Below are 23,607 nucleotides of genomic sequence, written 5' to 3'. Positions count from 1 at the left end.
CTCTTTAACTTTTTTTTTTCCCCTTGGAATTTAGCTCTTTTGCATAGCCATCAAAGTATTGAGGGACAGGCATTTTACCTGCCATTCAGGCATGTGTGTGTCCTCTTAAATGTCTTCTTTTTTTGTTTGTATCCTGCAATAATCTGGACCGAGAACTTTCTTGTAGTACGCTATATTTTCCTTTGTCTCTGTTTACTCAATAACTGCACTTTTGTTTATACATCATGTTGCTGTTTGTAGAGAACATTTGTATTTGTTAAGCTTTTTGATCTGAAACAATCCTTTTAGATGATTGTGGTCAATCTGTAGCCCGAGAAGAGAAGCCGGGTCAGCAGAGTGGCCTGGTCCTTCACAGCAGTAATGGCTCCTCCACAGGCTCATGCTGCCTCCTCCCCAGTCCTGTCTTTTTTGTACTTCCTGGCCAAGACTGCAGTTGCTCTGTGGACTGGAATATGATTTTCTGATTTTCTTTAGCACTTTGAATATATCATTTCATTTCTCCAGCATTTCTGTCACTTAGGCAGGGCTGGCATCATTAGTTCCAGTTTACAAATGAGGCTAGTAAATGACTTGCCTTAGTTTGCCAAACCAGTACATTAAAAAACAAAAACAAAAATGGATCTTCAGATTCTAGCCTACTGCTATTTTCATTGCCTCATGCTGCCTCTTTGCTCTACTGTAAGATGTGTTGGAAAGTGAAAGAAGTCTTTATTCTAGGGATTCCACTAAAACAACTCTCTGGTTGGACTCTGAATTAGAATGTAAAATACTTATATTAAATGATAACTGTTGGCTTAATTTAGCATGAGGTTCGTATGCCATGCTGCTGCTTCGATAAACAGAATGGATAGAATCCAATGATACATTAATTGTCAGAAATATGTCAGAAATATGTGAAGGGAGAAATAATACCAAGGGCAAGAAGATGTGTTTTAGGGCATGGGATCATTCTGTACTACTCTTTGGCATTCCTTCCGCTCATCCTGCTCTCAGAGTAATTCTCAGGCCATTCTTAGCCCACGGAGGGAGGACTCTTGGGAGGGAAAATCTGCATTTTGAACAGTCTCCTAACCAGTGACTGTAGCATCCCAAGATATACTCTAGTTTTGCTTCATAATTCATACCCATTGTTTAATCAGCAGATGGACTGATTGCAAGAATTGTAGCCTTTCTACAGAGTATCTTGAGTGTGCATATTGTTCAGCAAGAATCTGTACTGAGCAGGTATTAAGCAGAGAGTCTGGAATTCTTTATGATTGTAATGATGCTTTACTCCAGAATTTCCCTTTAGTTGTGGATCTGCATAAACCTTGGTTTGATTGTGGTTTTCTGTGTAATCTAGCAGCTGTTGTTCGTTATGTCATACCTGAATGTCTACCTCTGAATCAGGGTTGATGGAGGTGGGCATTGTGTCAAGGAGCTGATAATTTGCAAAGGTAGATGGCTTTAGATAGTATATACCATGCTGTATTTCCTAATTTGTAAATAATGCAACAGGAAATGTATTGCAGGGAAGAGGATGGAATGGTATAGTGAAGAAACAGGGAATGGAGAATTAAAAGGTGGAGTTCCTACTGCACTGCTCACTTCCTTTCTGATCTAACAAGTTTCTAACTCCTCTGAGCCCCCATTTCCTCATTTGTCAAATATAAAATAAACATACTCTCTCAGGGTTGTTGTGAGGGTGTAATTAGAGGATATAGATAAAGACTCTTTACCCATGTAAAGTGCTATTCAGATGTCACTTGCTTTGCTAAACAGTGATTGCCATATGTCAGGTTCTTGAACAGAAATTAGTTCAGGGGTGCCTGGGTGGCGCACTTGGTTAAGCTTCGGACTCTTGATTTTGGCTCAGGTCTTGATTTCAGGGTCATGAGATCCAGCCTTCGTGGGCTCTGTGCCCCGTGCAGAGTCTGCTTGAGAGTCAGTCTCTCCCTCTGCCCCTTCCCTGTGCTCACACATGCTCTCTCTCTCTCAAATAAATAATCTTGGGACGCCTGGGTGGCTCAGTGGGTTAAGCCTCTGCCTTCGGCTCAGGTCATGGTCTCAGGGTCCTGGGATCGAGTCCCGCATCAGGCTCTCTGCTCAGCGGAGAACCTGCTTCCTCCTCTGTCTCTCTCTCTGCCTGCCTCTCTGCCTGCTTGTGATTTCTCTCTGTGAAATAAATAAATAAAATCTTTTAAAAAAAAAAATCTTAAAAAAAAAAAAAGAAATTATTGCAGGCTAGACTTCCTATCAAGACTGCAAATTGTGTCCATTTGACAGAGAAGGAACTTGGGATAGAGAGAGTTTACAGAACTTACTGAAGGACCTATGTTAGTAAGTGATGGTTCCTCATATAAACTCCAGTTTATTCTTTGCTGTGCTGCCATGCTATTAATAAGGGATCATTAGTAGAGATTTGAGCTTTAACAACAGTTTGCATTATGCTTATAGAAATAGAATGTTACACTAGGAATTAGGAGATCCAGACAGTCACTATATTTTTGTATTACTTTTGGGTAAGTTATTTAAGTGTATTCTATTAAATACCTCTAAAACACTTGGCTGTGTTTCTGTTTAAGATTGATACGTAAAATGTCTTACTGTGATTTTAATCTGTATCAGAATAAATTTCCTTTGAAGTGATTAAAATATATCATACAAAACCCATTTTAATATTTTCTTCTTTTTTTTTTAGTCATTCTTACACTGGTCAAGATTACAGCACACAGAAAAATGCTGGGAAGATTTCTTTGGATCAGATTGATTCGGTAAGCATCACATCCTTGTAATAAAACTTAGACCTTTGTCAATGAGGAAGCACAGATTTTCTTCAGAGTTTATTTTGGGGTGAGAAGATGGGAGATATTGTCATTTCATTGCTTGCCAATCATTTTTAAAGGAGATCCTCTATGTTATACATGTGATTTTTTTTTTTTTTAAGTTACAGAAAAACCAAACTTAGAAAATTATTTGTATTGTGATAGAATTTTTTTTTTTTTTTTAAAGAGGGGGAAGCAGGGTCAGGGCAGAGGCAGAGGGAGAGGGAGAGAGAGAATCTGAAGCAGGCTCTCCAAGCCCAGTAAAGAGCTGCTGGGGGGCTTGATCTTATGACCCTGAGATCATGACCTGAGCTGAAACCAAGAATCGGATGCTTAACTGACCAAGACATGCAGGTGTCCCTGATAAACAGATTTTAAGCATTTATTTCAAAGGAGAATTCTTTTAATTGATGATAGCTAAAAAGCGTTTCTGTGTTTATATTTTAATATTTTATACATTGAGGGATACCTGGCTGGCTCCTTTGGAAGAGCATGTGACTCTTGATCTCTGGGTTGTGTTTGAGCCCCACATTGAGTGTAGAAATTACTTAAATATATAAACTTTAAAATAAATTGAGTGAATGAGTGAACTAGTGAATGCCCACCTACCTCCCTACTAACCTACTTACCTACCATCCTTACATACTGAGAAGAGGAGAAATGGAAAATACTAAGTGTATCAGTTTGCTAGGGCTGCTATAACAAAATACTACAGACTGATGCCTTAGAAAACAGAAGTCTATTTTCTCACAGTTCTGGAGGCTAGTATCCTGAGATGAAGGTGTTGGCACATCCAAGGACTCTTTCCTTGGATTTTAGATGGTCACCTTCTTCGTGTGTTCTCACGTGTTTTTCGCAGCATGCTCCTGGATCCCTGGTCTCTTCCTCTCCTTGGGACACCAGTCACATTGGACTAGGGCCCCAACCCTATGACCTCATTTAACCTTAATTACCTCTTTAAAGACCTCATCTCCAAATATAGTCACATTCTGGGATCTTGGGGCTAGGACTTCCAAATATGAATTTTGGGAGATTACAGTTCACTTCATAACACTAAGTATAGGCTCCTATGCTTATATTGCCTCTAGATTAGTGGACAGCTCATTTCAACTTCACTTTGTGGTTCTGTAGTAGAAGGAAAGAGTAGCATACTTTACTAAAATTTATAGAATTTCTCTTGAGTGCATTGTAGAATTTCTGCTCTGTCCCAAAAAGGGAAACCACACCAGCCATAAATAATCTTTGTTTAGACAGTTACCAAATTATTTACAATAAATTAAAAATATACTGACATTTTAATGCTTAAGACACAAGAAAAAGGTGAGTAGGGAGAGACCAGGAGTTTTTAGAGACCAGAATGAATAGGTTGTCTTCCTGTTTGGAAGAATTATAATCAAGTACTTGCAGTTAATATGTCTAGAAATAACAATAAGTTTGCCCACTTTGTACGGCTGAATTGGAATTTGTTCTTAAGGATGCTGCATTCTTTACTTTTCTCAAACAGTTATTATCACTAACACTTCTTCCCTGCCATACTATTTATGTTTATATTATATGAATGGTTAGAAGTTAATTTTATTCCTAATTCTATCAAGATGTTTTCCCATTCATAAGCAACTATGAACTTTGGTGGATACTGTGGGAAGGCATAGAAATATAATCATTAATTCATTTGCTGAATATATATTGAGCCTATCAATTATGTACCAGTTATTGTGCTGTGGGTGCAGAGGTGAATGAAACAAAAAATTCCTCTCCCTTCATGGACCTTACTTGAGGGAGGTAGACAATGTAGTAAATAATAAATAATCAATGTAATGATAAATTATCTTAAGTTGCTATGATGATCCTATCTGTGGGTTTCTGTGTGAGACCCTGTGCTAAATTGTTAAAGATACATCTTTATCTGACCTCTTCCTAACTATATTGTCTCATTCATTAGCACACCCCTTGATATCCTCAGTTTCTTCTTCAAATGTTTTTAGATTTTCTTCTAACTGAAATCTGACTCCCTCAATGACACTGTTCCTCCTGTGGCCCTCTCAAGTAGAGGCTGTCCCCACCCACACCCCGGCCCTCCATCATCTTAATTTGGTATGAGATGAATGTCTTCCTTGGTCCGTATTACCATTTCCAAATCATTTCTCTGCCTTCCACTGGCAAAGCTCCAGCTCTTTTTTTTTTTTTTTAAAGATTTTATTTATTGGGGTGCCTGGGTGGCTCAGTGGGTAAAAGCCTCTGCCTTTAGCTCAGGTCATGATCCCAGGGAGCTGGGATCAAGCGCCGCATCAGGCTCTCTGCTTGGCAGGGAGCCTGCTTCCTCCCCTCTCTCTCTTCCTGCCTCTCTGCCTACTTGTGATCTCTGTCTGTCAAATAAATAAATAAGATCTTTAAAAAAAAAAAAAAAGATTTTATTTATTTATTTGACAGAGATCACAAGCAGGCAGAGAGAGGGGGGGAAGCAGGCTCCTCGCTGAGCAGAGAGCCCGATGCGGGGCTTGATCCCAGGACCCTGGGATCATGACCTGAGCCGAAGGCAGAAGCTTTAACCCACTGAGCCACCCAGGCGCACTGCTCCAGCTCCTTTAAAGCCCTGTAATCCCATTATGCCACCTGATAGTTACCCTTGTTGCTGGCGCCCCCACCTTCTGCCCTCATCCACTGGTGTAGCATGCTGGCATGGTCTCTTGCACTAGCACTACTCTTGTTACTGTTCCTGGCCTCTGCAATATTCATGTTAATAATTCATCCATTTCCTGGTCTTATAATTCCTTTGTCTGCTCAGTATCCACAAACATTTTTCTGTCCCGTTGTTGCCAACCCTAGACCCTAAGTTTTAGATTTCTATTATTTCACCTACTTCCAAAGTCTCTTTTAAGTGCCTTCCTTGCTTCTCTATATAGTCTGTTCACTATACAACAGCCAGAGTTCTCTTTGTTTATCAGATCATGTCAGTTTTCTGACATACCCTCTATTGAGTTTCCATCATATCTAGACTAAAATCCAAACTCATAACTATGACCTATAATGCCATGTACACTTAAGATTCTAACTTCTTCTCTGTTCTGGCCCGCTCACATGTTCCAGCCACTGGACCTTCTTGCTATCTCTTGAGCAGATCATGTTCGTTCCTTCCCAAGGTCTTAGCTTTTGTTTCCTTTACCTGGATCTCATTTGACTGGAATCCTACTTAAGATATACATCTTAGTGCATTGCCATCTCCTCAGAGAGGCTTCACTGGCTACCTAAATTAAAGCATTCCTCTCCTTTTTATACTTAATCACATAACTCTATTTCCAGGGCTTTTGGAATTATTTATGTCTGTGTTCACTGTCTGTCTTTTCGCATTAGAATGTAAGATCCTTGCACTGCTGGTTTCCCAAAGCTATACACAGAGTAGCGTTCGGTTGATATTTAGTGATTGAGTGCGTAAAAAGTATTTAAGGAATTGTGCCAAAGAAAGCTGAAGTTGAACTGAGTCTTAACAAATGGCTTGGCTTTGACTAGATGGCCTGGGGAGGAGAAGGGGTAGTACCCCAGGCAGGGTCAATGGAGTGACAAAAGTGAGAAGGTACAAAACATGACTATGTGATCATGGAATAATCTAGCTGACTGGAGCAAAGGCTTTATATTGGTATAGTAGCATACTGGCCTTTTTTACCCCTCACAGTGCTTCCATGGCACTTGATTTATGTTAGAACTTCCATTATAATTGATTTATGAGAGTTAACTTGTATAGTAGTGACTGTTTCCTTTTATTTCACTTAAGTGAATTAAAGGGGGAAATTACATGCTACTCTTCTTATTTCCCAAACCACCCAATACCTGTTTGTTCTGTTACGTATAATTGCAAAGTAGTTAGTTACAGACATTGACAGAACCTTGCCTGTTCCTACTAAGGATGTTAAATTTCAGTGGTGTTTTTGGATTGGAAAAAGTTTAAGAAAAATAATTCAGTAATAGTATGAAGGAACAAGAAGGGAGGCATGAAAACAGTAGTCCTGGCAAGGCAGGATAGAGGCCTGACTGGACTAGGTTGGGGATGGAAGAATTTCAAAGTTGTTAATATGAGAGGTTGAAGAAACTGAATGTCATCTATGGGAGCAGCAAAGATAAACAAAGTGAGACCTGCTCCCACTTTGGCAAAGTTTAACTTGCCAAGGATTACATGAGGGGGTGAGAATTTAAGTCTTGGAAGAAGGATATTGAGAAAGTAAAGAGAATGCAGCTGAAACCATAAATGGAAAAGTTGATTTACTATTGATTTTTTGCTATTGATTTCTTTAATACATTTTTTTTGAACTTACCTTTTGAGAACGATTTCTCTTACTTTTGTGTTCTACTTTGTATTTAGATTATTGTAAAATTTCATCTGTGATTCAGCAGTTGTGTTTTCGCACATTTATCCCAGGGAAATGAAATTTCATATTCATACAAAAACCTATACATTCATTAATTTGGAATAGCCCTGAGCTCGAAGCAACCCAGCTCCTTTAACAAGTGAATAGCTAAGCAATTTGTGGTACATCCCTACCATGGAATATTATCCAGCAATAAAAAAGGAATGAATGCTCGATACTTGCAACAACTTAGATGAATTTTGTGGGAATTATGCTGAGTAAAAAAGCCAAAATATTATATACCATATAATTCTGTTTGTATTAACAGTCTTGAAATGACAAAATTATAGAGATGAAGAACAGATTAGTGGTTGCCAAGTGTTAGGGACTAGTAGGGGCCAAGGTCTCTAAGACTAGTGCATTGTATCAATGTCAGTTTCTTGGTTGTGATAATAGTTTTGCTAGATACTGCCTCTGGGGGAAACTGGGTGCCTTTTACCTCTTTGTATTACTTTCTTATAACTGCAAGTGAATCTAGTTATCTCAAGAAGTTTAATTAAAATTAAAAATAAATAGGTGAAATACATTTTAATAATACATTTTATTCAACCCAGTATATCCCAGTTATTGTCATCTCAGCATGTAATCAGTACAAAAATATTAAGAGAACAGTTAGTCTGTAATTACAGTAAATAATACTTCCTTATTGTTTTTGTTTTTACTCTAATAAGAATGAATTTATAATTTGCAAATTAGATTGGATTTGTAACAGATATTGTGAGAGACCTGGTAAATCTTCCACCTAACAAAAAACTCTTGTCTTGTAGCTTTCTACCAGATCCTTCCCACCTTGCATGCGTCAGTTACATAAAGCCTTGCGGGAAAATCACCATCTTCGTCATGGAGGCCGGATGCAGTATGGCCTCTTCCTGAAGGGCATTGGTTTAACACTGGAACAGGCATTGCAGTTCTGGAAGCAAGAATTTGTCCAAGGAAAGATGGACCCAGACAAGGTAATTTTGAAAAATCAGAGCGGTAACTGAAATTTTAATTTGGTTTGAAAACTAAAAGTCTCTTATCTATTTTTAAAATAACTCTGAGATGTAGTTGAAAATTCTGAAAGATAAATGTGTCTACAATTTCATTCAGGTAAAAAGAAACTCCTGTATTAATCTAATAGATGCTAAACAAAAGATTGAGAAAGTTTAATTCGAAGGGTAAGAATGAAACAACAATGTAAGATGTCTAATAATGCTTTAAGAAGGGTGTGATTCATTGTAGGTATACAGCCAGGTGTCATTATAACACTGAAACTGGGTTCTAAGTTTTATTTCTGTAGGAAGGTAGTATGTGTGGATATAACATGCTTTCATAAATAGTGTTATTTTCAGGCCGAGGAGATACTGAGAACAAATAAAACAATTTTAGCTCTTTTGTATTGTGTTATACAGATTCTGTCATTGAGCATTTTTAGATAGACATTTATCACTAGAAACCTGAGAGCTGTTTTTTAGTCTATGCATAGTATTCAGGTTTCCATTCCTATTCCTTATTTCTCCGTAGTGGTACTAGCTAATAACATTTTATTTTGGAAATATTTTTTTTGGTACCTTCTGTGCCATGAGTCAAGTTTTTAAATGCTTATTTCTTGGTTTGCTTCTTCCTAGAAAAGATAAATTATAGAACAAAGAGTATTTACCAACTAAATTTTATAATGATACTTAATTATGTCTTCTATTAGTTTGCTAGAGCTGCTATAACAAAATACCACAGACCGAGTGCCTTAAATAACAGGAACTTATTTTTTCACGGTTCTGAAAACTGGAAGTCTCAGATCAAGATGTTGGCAGATTTGGTTTCTCCTTAAGCCTTTTTCCTTGGCTTCCAGCTAGCTAGCTCTCTTCTCGGTCTGTCCTCTTGTGGCCCTTTCTCTATGTGTTCACTTCTCTGATATTTCTTCCTCTTTTCATAAGGACACCAGTCGTATTGGGTTAGAGTCCCACCCTTACAACCTTATGTAGCCTTACTTACCTCATTTTTTTTTTTAAGTTCTTATTTAACTTTAAGTTGACATACAGTGTAATATTCGTCTCAGGTGTACAATATAATGACTCAACACTTCGTATATCACCTGGTGCTCGTCACAAGTGTACTTCCGTAATCCCCATCACCTGTGTCACCCATCACCCCCCCCCCACCTCCCCTCTGGTAACCATTTGTTCTCTGCAGTTAAAAATCTGCTTTTTTGGTTTGCCTCTCTCTCTTAATTACCTTTTCCAGTGCTCTGTCTCCAAATATAGTCACATGAGTTGTTAGGGCTTCAACACATGACTCTAAGGAGGATACAGTTCAGTTTATAACACAATCCAGCTTTATATTTTTTAACAAGTTCAGATTCTTTTAATATATTACAGGAAACTCAATTTTTACAGGTTTGTGTGTTTTTTTTTTAAGATTTTATTTTTTGACAGATTGAGTGAGAGAGGGAACATGGACAGGGGGAGTGGGAGAGGGAGAAGCAGGCTCGGTGGGGAGAATCTTACATTTATCATTTAATAGTTTTCTTTAAACACAATTTTGAATAATATTCCTTAGACCTCTATTATATTGTTCTTTTATTTTTAAGGTAATATTTTGATTATGGAAAATGTGAAAAATACAGAAAAATTTACTTGCCAATTCCCCATTCAGAACTAATTATTTGTCACTGTTTAGCCTTTCTTTCTAGTGTAGATAGCTAGCCAGATCAATGTGGTCGCCCCCATTTTAAAAGTCAGTATTTTATTATGTTAATTTCCCCAGGTTTACAGCAACTTTTGAAAATACTTGATTAGTTGCATGATAACATATTCTTTGAAAGTATTACAGTTTGTTTAATCATTCCCCTATTACTGAGCATTTCATTGCGTCTGTCTGACTCTGTCATAAATGTTATTGCAACCAATATCCTGAGCACATAAATCTTTGATTTATGTCCTCTGTATATATATTCACCAGGGAGTGAATTTACCTGGGAAAACCTATACATAGCTTTAAAGTTTTGATGTAACACTAAAAGGACTGTTTGAAAAGGTTTTAAAATTAGACTCTCATCAAGCTTTATGACGGTCTTGCTCTCTCACCGGTATCATTATATACTATTATTTTAAAATAATTTTTGATCTTTTTATTAGGAATTTGGTGTACTAAATAGGCAGATGTATTAGAGAGACAGAATCAAGAGAGAAAGAGAGAGAGGGAGAGAGGGCCGGAAGAAAAGATATTTATTATATCCACTGGCTCATCTGATTTGGGAAGCTGACATGTCCCCAGATCTGTGGTCAGCCTCCTGCAGACAACAGAGAGCTGACAGTACAGTTGCAGTTGGAAGACTGGCCCTTGAGACCTAGGCAGAACCAGTGTTTTAGTTTGAGTCTGAAAGCAGGAAAAACCCATATCCCAGCTCAAAACTGTCAGGCGGGAGGAAATTCTATCTTAGTCAAACGAGGGTATGTCATCCTTTTTGTTTTATTCAGGCCTTCAAAGGATTGGATGGGAACCACTGACTTTGGGGAGGGCAGTCTGCTTTACTCTGTGTACCATTTACTAATCTAATCTGGAAGCACCCTGACAGACACACCCAGGATAATGTTTGACCAAATGTCTGGGCACCCTGTGGTCCCATCAAATTGATACCTAAAAGTAACTGTCTCAGTAGCTAAATATTTATGAGCTGTGGAGAAAGTTAGGCCATGGTTTTGGAGTGGAAAGAGAGAAAAGTTAAGCTAGCATTTTAGCTTGGTCTGTGCGGTGAACTAAGAGGGGAAGAGGAAAGTGAGAGAAGGGAAAACTTCTCTGAGTGCTAGATGCCTGTTCACTGAGCACCTTTTTTGATGTGTATCTGGAATGGCCTGTGTATCAGTGTCCTGAGTATTTAATTGTTTTTAAACCTGTGTGTTTGAAAAAAAATTTAAATGGACTTTTTTATTTTGTAATGTTAAAATAGTTTCCTCAAAAATTATTGTAAAAGAAAATCAATAATTTTTACCTTTCTGTATTATATATTGTAGTCTGTATTTTCATTAGCTTATTATTGATTACAGCAAATATATTATTTTGACTGAAGAGTTTAAGTTACACTTATAATTAACTGTGTCTGTCTAGTGTACTGTTAGAGTCTGTATTTGTAATTTTAATAAAGATTTTATTAATTTGAAAGAATGAGCAAGTGAAAGAGAGAGAGAGAGACAGCCTGCGCAAGCTGGGGGAGTGAAAGAGGGAGAAGCAGACTCCCCACTGAGCAAGGAGCCTGATGCGGGGCTAGATCCCTGGACACTGAGATCATGCCCTGCACCAAAGTTGCGCTTAACTGATGGAGCCACCAGGTGCCCCTAGAGTCTGTATTTGTAAATAAATACATGTTCTTCTCAATTATATCTTCTCTTACATATTTTTGCAGTGAAATGTCGTTTAGTATTCCTTAGTTTATTAAAATGTTCTCTTCAGTTTAATTACTGTTCCCATTTATTAAGTGACACATATAATTATTAAAAATTTTAGGGGTGCCTGGGTGGCTCAGTGGGTTAATAAGCCTGTGCCTTCAGCTCAGGTCATGATCTCCAGGTCCTGGGATCCAGCCCACATCGAGCTCTCTGCTCAGCAGGGAGCCTGCATCCCCCTCCCCCCGCCGCCCCCCACCTGTCTCTCTGCCTACTTGTGATTGTTCTCTCTGTCAAATAAATAAATAAAATCTTTAAAAAAATTTTTAAATACTCCTTTTAAGAATTATAGAAAATTGGTGGCTTACAATACTGTTTACAGGGAATGATTTTGGATGAAGCGTGTTCGGTATTTTTTGTAGTGCTCCAATGAAAGGACTTCGTGTTAAACCTAGGAATGATTTGGAACAATCACGTCTGTTGAATAGCTTATTTCCTGACAATGCAAGAAATGTGTGGTGGTGATGTAGTCCATTTCAGTTGAAATTCTTCTGTGCTATTGCTTTCCAAATGACCAGATGTCTGATTTCGTTCTCTTTATGCATATGTCCTTATTGTACCTTATTTGAGATACATTGCTTCTGGCATCTGAGCAAAAATTACGAGTACTTAGCCATTACTTTTGAAGCAGCAGAGAAACTAGTTGTGCCTCCAGCAGGTTGGAACTGCAACATTGTTGCCACTGCCAGCTTCCCTAATTGCACTGCCTAGACCTATGTATTTCTTCTTCCTAACTCCTTTCTAAAAATTAAGTTGTTCTGTTCTTAGTCAGTTGACTGCCTAATTAGTGTCTGTTTCTTTCTCTCATCTTCCCTTGCTTGTGTTTGTTGCAGATATTCGTTTAGTTGTTGTTGTTCAATACTCTGAATACTTTTCTATCTAACCTTATGCTTCATGTTGGAGGGGAATTTGAGGGTAAAATGACTTAAATCTGTATGTAGTAGTTTTTGTAACTGTCATCAAGAATATAAGTATTAAAGTAGCATGTCTCTAGATATCTTTTATTCAGGTTTAGCGATTTTTGTATTATAGTCTACAATTCTTATTTTCTCTTATAAACATTTTTGAATAGTAGTGATGTGATTGTGGAAGCAACTTAAGGTTCTGATGCTCACTGTTAGTTATTTTTTAATAGGAGTTCAGTGTCTTGAGTCAGTGCCTCTATGTCTAGAAAAGGTAGCCATCTGACTGTAAAATGTTTATTCACAGGTATTAGTTTAGATTGGTTATTTCCTTGTTCTTTTACAACTTTTTTTCAGACTGACGCAGTCTCTAGTAACAACAACAACAACAACAACAATGCAGAGATGCCGCCTTATATGGCTGCCAGTTCCTTGGTCCTACCAGATTATACGCTTACAATTTGGGGCCCTTAGCACTACTTCATATTTACTGTTTATTTGTTCGTTTATTATCTATATCCTACGGTTAGAACAAAGACTCTATAAAAGCAGGTATCTTGTCTGTCTTGTTCACTGTTGCAGGTCCAATCACCTTGAACAGTGCCTGACTTATAGTAGACACTCAGTAAATGTTTACTGAATGAACTGAAGAATAAGTCTCCATACGAATAAATACATAGAAAATTACAAAATTTCATCTGTTTTCCCCAGATTCCTTCACATAACTCAGAGCACAGTGCTGTATGATTATTTATTCATGTGCTATTGTTCTATTTACAGTGGACTTGAAGCTGAATTAAACCAAGAATTTTAGTGGAACCTGAAATATATAGTAGAAATTTAAAATAACGTATTTATTTTATGAATCAGAAGAGATGTCTCATCATGGGCTTGCGTAAGTGGGCCATGGTTTAAAAATGGTTGAAAACTCTCGGGGCACCTGGGTGGCTCAGTGGGTTAAAGCCTCTGTCTTCGGCTCGGGTCATGATCCCAGGGTCCTGGGATCGAGCCCCACATCGGGCTCTCTGCTAGGCGGGGAGCCTGCTTCCCTTCCTCTCTCTCTGCCTACTTGTGATCTCTCTCTCTCTCTGTCAAATAAATAAAAAAAAAACAAAATCTTAAAAAAAAAATAAAATAAAAATGGTTGAAAACTCTTAAAGGTTATCATAGCAAAAGATAGGGCTTCTAGTTTATTGTCTTATACTTAGTTTTTATTCAGTAATTTCAGTTTCCATTTTTTCCTGCTGTCTTAGGAATAGAATACCAGTATTGATCTATCTTCCTTGAACTTTGTACATACCATCTTTAGAACTGTTATCAAATTGTAATATCTTTGTTTTCATGTGTGTCTTATGACTAGATTTTGAGCTGCTTGAATGCAGAGACTATGACTTTTCCGCTTTGCGTCTCAGGGGCTTAGCAGAAGACCTGGAAGCTGTTAGATGTTTGGTGAATACATGGTAAATTCTGCCAGTTTTGAAAAGTGGCTTTCAGTATAAATCTTTTTTGTTTCTTTTTAGATAGAGGTGTATTTCTAATAAGTTATGAAACATTAACAGTTATCTTAATAGCTAACCAAATTTGTTGTCTTACATGTATTTTTCGAAATCAAAATTATAGATTAGAGGAATAATATAACTGCAAGGGAAGTGGTAACCAGTTATCACTGTTATTTAATGTCCAGAAATATAGTTTCAGTTAGATATTTAAATAATAATAGTAGTTAAACTCTGATTCTCATTAAAAGTACAAAGAAATGTGCATGTGTGGTTATACATACATACATACTTATTCCATTTACTTTCCATTCATTGATTATTCAACAGATTTTTATTTAGTCACCATGGCAAGTGTTGTTCTGGAGATACTGCAATAAAAGTCACAGCCCTTGTTTCTGAAGATTTTACAGACTCCTGGAAAAAACATAAATGCAAATATTCAAATTCAGTATGATAATCACTATGGTAGAGATGGTCCTAGGATTCTGTAGTAGAACAGAGCAGGGGGGCTGACAGAAAGAATAGTTACTGAATGTGTGACTGAGTGGGGATGTCATATTTGGCAGGTAAAGTAAGAGAGAAAGAAGGAAGTTCCATGTTGGGGGCACTGAGTTTCAAGGGACCCTTAGATAAAAGAGTGTGGCCTCTCCTATAGGTGGTGGAACCTGAACTGTAAAAGTGTAATTGTGGCTAGAGATGACTCTGTAGCTACAGGCTTTTATTTTAATACAGTTACTAAAGTTAGTTGGATTCGTAGGCCAGTAGAAGTGGTCTTGCTAGATAGGTAACTGCTAACTGGGATCAGGTCATCTGTGTAAGGTCAACTGATGATTTTAGTTTAGTTAGATGTACATAACTTCATAACTTTGAATATATACTAAAATTGTATAATGAATATGAGATGTTATGAAGATTTACTGAGAAATATAAAATAGTACGAACAAAGTTTCCACTTGCATTTCCACTTGGTTCAAATGAATTTGGCTTCTTTAAATAGGGATATCTGATTATATGGGCCAGCGTTAATTTTTTAAATATGCTTTTGCTTTAGGATTTTCGTCTGCTTTGGTAACAAGGTGAGTTGAGTGGTAGAAGCAACTAGAAAACAATTACAAAACATAGTGGTGAAAAGGGAAGTATTGCTGGAAGGAAGTTATTAGAGTGGATCATGTTAGAGAAGGTTTCTTGAACATCAGTCTTGGATTAGGATTTGAAGGAAGTGAATGACATGGACGAATATAGAGGTAGGGAAGGAAAAGAATGTACAATGAACAAGAAATGAAAGAAAGGTAGGCAAAACATTGTTCATGCTCCTCTTATTTGTTTTTCATTATTTGATAATTATTCCATTATTTACTGTTTGTTCACTGAGGACTTTTTAAATTTTGTTTTAGGGGGAGTTTTCTGGTCAGCTAATTTGGGAGTTATTGAGATTTTGGTTGTTATCATTTTTAAATTGCTGCTTTCAGGCTTATTTTTGGAGACTTTTTGTCAGTATATTTGAATACCATTTTTATTTGGGTGCCTATTGAACTAGTGGAGAAGATTTTTGTATTAAAACATCAACCATTCCCAAGAGAATATTTTGTGGTTATGAATGATCGTGTGAACTAATTGCTTTAGGGTATACCTGACTCCCAAAATGCTCATTTCATAAGGTAGGGTTTTTATTCCTGGATTTAATTGTATTGAGATGAATATTTATGATATATTAAAAATTTTAAAATAAAGACTTTTTATGAATATAGTTAATACATGATGTTAATTTAGTTTCAGGTATACAGCATAGAGGTTTAACAACCCTATACTTATGCTGTGCTCACTGCAAGTGCCATCTGTTACCATGCAACACTATTATAATATCACTGACTATATTCCTTATGCTGTACTTTTATCCCCATGAATTATTCATTCCTTAACTGGAAACCTGTGTCTCCCACTCCCATTCACCCATTTTACCCATTCACTGACTGCCCTGTCTTCTGGCAAGCACCAATTTGTTTTCCATATTTATAGGTCTGAGTCCGCTTTTTTAATTGTTTGTTTCATTTGTTTTGTTTTTAAATTCCACATAAAAGTCCAGTCATACAGAATTTGTCTTCTGTATGTCAGATTTATTTCACTTAGCATAATAACCTCCAGTCTATCTATGCTGTTGCAGATGGCAAGATCTCCTCCTTTATTGTGACTGAGTAATATTCCATTGTAGAAGTATACACCACTTCTTCTTCTTCTTCTTTTTTTTAAATAGGGTAAAAGTTTATTTATCCCTTAGAAAAGAGTCTGTAGGTGAGCAGTTCAGAACTGTTATGGCAGAACTGTGATTATCAATGTTTAAGGCTTCTCTCTTTATCTTGCTGCTCTTCTACCTTCAACATATGGTCTCTTTTTTTCTTTTTTTATTATGTTCAGTTAGCCACTGTATAGTACATAGTTTTTGATGTAGTGTTCATTGATTCATTAGTTAAGTATAACACCCAGTGCTCATCACAGCACATGGCCTCCTATTAATACCCTTTACCCTGTTATCCCTTCCCCCACTCTCCTTCCCTCTAAAGCTCTCACGTTGTTTCCCGGGGTCCATAGTCTCTCATGGTTCATCTCCTTCTCTAATTTCTCCCCCTATGGGTTTCCCCCCTTTCCCTATGGTCCTCCATGCTATTTCTTATGTTCCACATGCTAGTGAAACCATATGATAATTGTCTTTCTCTGCTTGATTTACTTTACTTAATATAATCCCCTCCAGTTCCATCCATGTCAGTGCAAATGGTGGGCATTTATCATTTCTGATGGCTGAATAATATTCCATTGTATATATGAACCACATCTTCTTTATCCATTCATCTGTTGAAGGTTATCTTGTCTCCTTCCACAGTTTGGCTATTGTGGACGTTGCTGCTATGAACATTAGGGTGTGTGTGCCCCTTCTTTTTACTACATCTGTATCTTAGGTTAATACCTAATAGTGCAATTGCTAGGTTGTAGATTAGCTCTATTCTTGACATCTTGAGGAACCTCCATACTGTTTTCCAGAGTGACTGTACCAGATTGCATTCCCACCAACAGTGTAGGAGGGTTCCACTTTCTCCGCATCCTGGCCAATATATACCACTCCTTTATCCATTCACTTATCATGGACACTTGGGCTGCTACCATATCTTGGCTATTTTATCTTATCTTATCTTAAGAGAAAGAGTGAGCAGGGAGGGCGGTTAGAGGGAGATGCAGAGAGAAAGAATCCCAAGCAGACTCCCAGCCAAGTGTGGAGCCCAGTGTGAGGCTCAGTCCCACAACCCCAAGATCATGACCTGAGCTGAAATCAAGAGTCAGACGCTGAACCAACTGAATCACCTCTGTGCCCCAATCTTGGCTGTTTTAAATAAAAACTTCGATCAACATAGGGATGCACACACATTTTTTTTTTTTTTTTTTAATTAGTGTTTGCATCTTCTTTGGATCGATACCCAGTAGTGGAATAACTGGATCATATGCTAATTCTATTTTTAACTTTTTGAGGAATCTCCATACTATTTTCCACAGTGGCTGCACCAATTTACATTTCCACCAGCAGTGCCTGAGGGGTCCTTTTTCTTCACATTTTTGCTAACACGTGTTATTTCTTGTCTTTTTGATACTGGCCGTTCTTACAGGTATAAGGTGATATCTCATTGTTTTCATTTGCATTTTTCTCATGACTAGTGATGTTGAACATTGTTTCATGTATCTGTTGGCCATCAGTATAGAAAAATGTCAATTAAGGTTCTCTGTCCTATTTTTAATTGGATTACTTGTTTTGGGGGGTGTTGAGTTGTAGAAGTTCTTTATGTATTTTGGATATTAACCCCTTATTGGCTATGTCATTTGCAAATATCTTCTCCCATTCATTTGGTTGACTTTTTGTCTTGTTGATGGTTTCCTTTGCTTTGCAAAAGCTTTTTATTTTAATATAGTTCTAGTAGTTTATATTTGCTTTTGTTTCCCTTGCCTTAGGGGACATATGTAGAAAAATGTTGCCAAGGCCAATATAAAAAAAAAAAAATTCCTGCCCATATTCTCATAGGATTTTTATGATTTCAGGTCTCACATTTAGATCTCTAGTCCATCTTAAGTTAACTTTTGTGTATGGTGTAAGAAAGTGGTTCAGTTTCATTCTTTTGCATGTAGCTGTCCAGTTTTCCCCACACCATTGCAGAGACTGTCTTTTCCCAATTGTATATTCTTGTCTCCTTTGTCTTAGATTAATTAACCATATAAACATGGGTTTATTTCTGTTCTCTATTTTGTTCCACTGATCTGTGTATCTGTTTTTGTGCCAGTGCCATATTGTTTTGATTAGTACACCTCCTTAGTATATTCTAAAAATCTAAAATTATGACACCTCCATTTTTGTTGTTTTCCTCAAGATTACTTTGATGGTTTGAGGTCTTTTGTGGTTCCATACAAATTTTAGGATTATTTGTGCCAGTTCTGTGCAAAAAGCTGTTGTTATTTTGATAGGGATTTCATTGAATCTGTAGGTTGCTTTGGATAGTATGCATTTTTAAATATTAGTTCTTCTAATTGAATGGAATTGCATGAAATTATCTTTACCTTTGTGTCATTTTCAATTTCTTTTATCATTGTTTTATAGTTTTCAGATACAGATCTTTCCCCACCTTGGTTATATTTAATCCTGTTTGGTATAACTTTAAATGGGGTTGTTTTCTTAATTTCTCTTTTTTGCTATTTGGTTATTAGTGTATAGAAATGCAACTGGTTTCTCTGTATTAATTTCGTATCCTGCAACTTTACTGTATTCAGTTATTTCTTCCAGTGGTTTTTTGGTGGTGTGTTTAGGGTTTTCTATGAATAGCATCATGTCATCTGCAAATAGTGACAGTTTCATTTATTCCTTTAGGAAGGCATCTTCCATCTATATGGATCCCTCTTTTTCTTTTTTCCTGTCTGATTGCTGTGGCTACAACTTCCAGTACTATGTTGTCTTATTTCTGATCCTAGAGGAAAAGCTCTCAGTTTTTCACCCTTGAGTATGTTGTTAGTTCTGTGTTCCATATATGACTTTTATTATGTTGAGGTTTTCCCTCCAAATCCACTGTGTTGAGATTTTTTTTTTATCATGAATGGATGTTGAATTTAGTCAAATGCTTTTTCTGTATTTATTGAGATGACCACATGATTTTTATTTTTCATTAATGAAGTGTATCACATTGTTTGATTTGCAAATGTTGAGTCTTTTTTGCATCACCCCTGTACATCCCACTTGATTGTGGTGAATGAGCATTTTAATGTATTATTAGATACAGCTTGCTAATATTTTGAGGATATTTGCATCTATGTTTATCAGAGATATTAGCCTGTAGGTTTCTTTTCTTTTAATGGTGTGTTTGGTTTTGGTATCAGGGTAATGCTGGCCCTTCCTTGCTTCTTCTTTTTTTTTTTTTTTATTAGTTTGAGAATAGGTATTAACTCTTCTTTAAATTTTTGATAGAATTCACCTTTGAATCCATCTCTTTCTCGACTTTTAGTTTTTTGAGTATCGATTCAATTTTATTACTAGTAATTGGTCTGTTCATATTTTTTATTTCTTTCTGATTCAGTTTTGGAAGAATGTCTGTTTATAAGAATTTATTTCTTCTAGGTTGTCCAATTTTTTGGCGTATAATTTTTTATAGTAGTCTCTTATAATCCTTTATATTTCTGTGCTGTTGGTTGTTATTTCTCCTCTTTTATTTGTGATTATATTTACTTGGGTCCTCTCTGTTTTACTCCTTCCCTCCTGTCTTCCTTCCTTCCTTTCCCTTTTTTTGATGTTTGGCTTAAGGTTTATCAATTCTGTTTTTCTTTTCAAAGAATCAACCCTTGGTTTCATTGATCTTTTCCTGTGTGGTTTTTCTTCTTTTTTTTCTTTTTTAAGTCTCTGTGCCATTTATTTATGCTCAGATCTTTATTATTTCCTTCCTTCTAACCTTGGACTTTTTCTTTCTTTAGTTCTTTTAGGTATAAGCTTAGATTGTTTATTTGAACTTTTTCTTATTTCTTGAAATAGGCTTGTGTAGTTGTGTATTTTCCTCTGAGAACTGCTGTAGGTGCATATCAAAGATTTTGGACCATTGTGTTTTATTTTCAATTTTCTCCATGTATTTTTTGATTTCTACTTTGATTTCTTTGTTGACCCAGTAGTTGTTTAGTATCATGTTTAGCTCCATGTGTTTGTGTCTATTCCAGTTTTTTTCTTGTGATTGATTTCTATTGTCATACTGTGGTTGTTGGAAAAGATGCATGATATGATTTCATTCTTCTTAAATTTATTGAGATTTGTTATGTGGTCTAATGTGTGATCTCTCCTGGAGAATGTTCCATATGCTTTCTTACTGATTTTCTATCTGAATGATTTATCCATTGATACAAGTGGGGTTTTGAGTTCCCTCTGTTTATTGTTTTACTGCCAATTACTCTATATGTTAATATTTGCTTTGTGTACTTAGGTGTTCCAATATTGGGTGGATAGATATTTACAGCTATTATATCTGCTTGTTGGATTAATTCCTTTATCAATATGTAATGCCCCTCTTTATTTCTTGGTACCAGCTTTGTTTTATTTTATTTTTTTAATGTTTTATTTATTTATTTGACAAGTAGGCAGAGAGGCAGGCAGACAGAGAGAGAGAGGGAAGCAGGCTCCCTGCTGAGCAGAGAGCCCAATGTGGGGCTCGATCCCAGGACCCTGAGATCATGACCTGAGCCAAAGGCAGAGGCTTAACCTACTGAGCCACCCAGGTGCCCTACAGTCTTTGTTTTAAAGCCTATTTTGTCTGATGGAAGTAATGCTACCCTGACTTTTTTTCCCTCTTTCATTTTCATGGATATGTTGTTTGAAACTCTCTGTGATTCCTGAACTTGAGTGTCTGTTTTTCCCTTAACTTAATGATGTTTTCAGCCATTATTTTTTTTATATGTTTTCTGCCCCTTTCTATTTCCTCCATCTTAGACCCCTGCTATGTGAATGGTTGCTTGATTTTGTCCAAGATATCCCTTAACCTATCCTCATTTTTTTAAAATTCTTTTTTCTCTTTGCCCTTCAGTCTAGGTGCTTTTTTTTTTTTTTAAAGATTTTATTTATTTATTTGATAGAGATTACAAGTAGTCAGAGAGGCAGGCAGGGAGAGAGGAGGAAGCAGGCTCTCCGCTGAGCAGAGAGCCTGATTCAGGGCTTGATCCAAGACCCCGACACCAGACCTGAGCCAAAGCCAGAGGCTTTAACCCACTGAGCCACTCAGGCACCCCAGTCTAGGTGCTTTCTAATTGCCTTATCTTCCAGGTCACTGATCTTTCCTTCATCCAGGAATTTACTCTTGCCTCACTCTAGTGCTTATTTTGGTTATTGTATTCTTCAGCCTGATTGGTTCTTTTTTAGATATTCTGTCTCTTTGTTGAAGGTCTCACGGAATCCTTCCACACTCCTCTACATCCTAGTGAGCATCTTTATGATCATTACTTTAAGCTATTTATCAGGCATATTCTGTTTCTTTTCTTTCTTTCTTTCTTTCTCAGGCATATTCTGTTTCTTTCTTTCTTTTTTTTTTTTTTGAGGTTTTGTTTTGTGTTTTTGGGGTAGCAGATTCCTCTGCCTCCCCATTTTGCTTTACTTTCTGTGTTTGTTTCTGTGATTTAGATGGAACAGTTACTTCTAAACTTGAAGAAATGATTTTGTGTGTGGTTTTTCTCTGTGTAGCCCATCTGTATGCCTCATGATTTTGGCTGGCTGGCTGGAGCTGTGGCTGGTATGGGCTAGGGGTCACGGGGCCACGCTGGTGAGAGAGCTAGAGCTGAAGTAGGTCTAGGCTGGGGTGGTCCTACGGCTCTCTCTGCAGAGGATGCCCTGGAAGGACCAGCTGAAGTTGAAGGCTAAGGGGGGTTCCTGGGACTCTTTGTGTAGGGGGCACCCTGGTAGGACTATTGTAGCTGAAGGGGATACAAGATGGGGATCCTGAGGCTCTCTGTGTAGAAGGTGCCCTGGTAGGACAGCTAAAGCTAAAGTAGGTGTGGGCCAGTGTGGTCCTTCCTTGAGCTCTCCATGCAGAGGGTGCCCTGGCAGGATAGCTGAAGCTGAAGTGGGTATAAGTCCAGGTGTCCCATGGTGCTCAGCACAGGGGTCACCCTGGCAGGGTAGCTGGAGCTGAGGCTGGTATAGGTTGAGTTTTTTGTTTTTGTTTTTAAAGTAATCTCTCCATCTGCGATGGGGCTCAAACTCTCAACCCTGAGATCAAGAGTCACTTGCTCTACTTGCTCCAAGCCAGGTACCCCTGGGCTGGAAGTTCTGGGCATTCTGCACAGGGTGCACCTTGTCAGGGTAGCTAGAACTGAAGCAGGTGTTGGCTGGGAGATCCCAGAGTGCTCTACACTGGATGTACCTTGCAAGCTGTCGGAAGCTGATGTGATATGAGCCTGGTGTGTTCAGGGGTATCCCTGTGTACACTCCCTGGGACACGGTTGAATGGCTAGGGCTGGTGTGGGCGCAGGACTTACTGAGGTGGCGCATCAGTTAGGGTTTGTGGACTTTGCCCCCTTTCACATTATCAAAGTGAAGGGGGGAGCATAAACCAAGGCTTTTGCCAGCCCCTCTAAACCTGGAGAGAGTTCTAACTGCTATTTGGCTGAGTTCGAGGGCTGGCCTTTTTGTATGCTAGTTGCCCTTAGAAACCATGGCTTTTCTTCTTTGCCCTTTTTTCCCTTGCCGGGGTGCCTCTGGGGCTGCTGTGGGCTAAGGACCTGGAGCCGGATGAGATGGCAAGCTGGCTATGGTGACTGGATCCTGCTCCATTGTGCCCTTTCAAGGTGGAGGGGAAATGTAAACCGTGGTGTCCCTTAGACCCAGACACAGTTCCAGCAGCAGCCCCGCCCTTTGGCAGTGTTCTAGGGCTCTTTTATATGCTAGTTGCTCTTTTAAACCAGGGCTTCTCCAACCCGACCCTTGTCCCCGGGGAGATGAATCTAATCCTGGTGCCTCAGTTCTGTCCCTCCCCACTGCAGCATTCATGTTGGAAATTCCCTTCATTACCGTGTATCTGCCTCTCTTGCTGTTCTTTCTTGCCATTCTCTCTTCTGTCGTGCAGAAGCTGTTCAGTCAGTCTCCGGTTCTTCTTCAGGAGTTAAGATTCTATGAAGAACTGTGGGTTTGGTGTGTCCATGGAGGAAGTGAGTTTAGGTTCTTCCTGTGTCACTCACTCTCTTGGACCTGGACTTCAAAAACAAAGCCTTTTTAGTTATCCTTGTTGTTGGGAGGGTGGTGAGGACATTTTAAAATTGCACTTAGGTTGTCAAACTGGATTCTTTGGATTTGTGAATGATTCTCCAAGAGGTATTTGAAGTTTTAAATGTCTTATTCCTTAAAAAATTTCTTAGATTCCTAAAATAAATGTACCTATGCTTTATGGAAGTAAAATAGATTTAATTAACTATAGTACAGTTTTATGCAAGTTTTTCTTAGTTGTAATTTTAATTTACATGCCGGACTACCTGAGAAAAAAGAGATAAAATTAATCAAACCTCTATTTAAAGCCTGGAAAAAACATACCCCTAAAACA

At 37.7% G+C, this 23,607-nt stretch overlaps 1 protein-coding gene across 2 annotated transcripts in view; it reads left to right on the top strand.

Moving 5' to 3' along the window:
* The window catches only part of LOC111152363 (DNA primase subunit 2), a 330,198-nt gene that overhangs the window by 201,145 nt on the left and 105,446 nt on the right, over window positions 1–23,607 (top strand). For both annotated transcript variants that reach the window (XM_022510876.1, XM_022510877.1), the window contains exons 9-10: window positions 2,681–2,753; window positions 7,972–8,157. In XM_022510876.1, coding sequence (XP_022366584.1) covers window positions 2,681–2,753; window positions 7,972–8,157 — 259 coding nt within the window. The remainder of the gene's footprint in view (window positions 1–2,680; window positions 2,754–7,971; window positions 8,158–23,607) is intronic.

The sequence above is a fragment of the Enhydra lutris genome, unplaced genomic scaffold, assembly GCF_002288905.1.
Source record: "Enhydra lutris kenyoni isolate GAN:26980312 unplaced genomic scaffold, ASM228890v2 scaffoldscaffold28, whole genome shotgun sequence".
Lineage (NCBI taxonomy): Eukaryota > Metazoa > Chordata > Mammalia > Carnivora > Mustelidae > Enhydra > Enhydra lutris.
The sequence above is the reverse complement of the archived record's forward strand: the minus strand, read 5'-3'. Positions and strand labels throughout refer to the sequence as shown.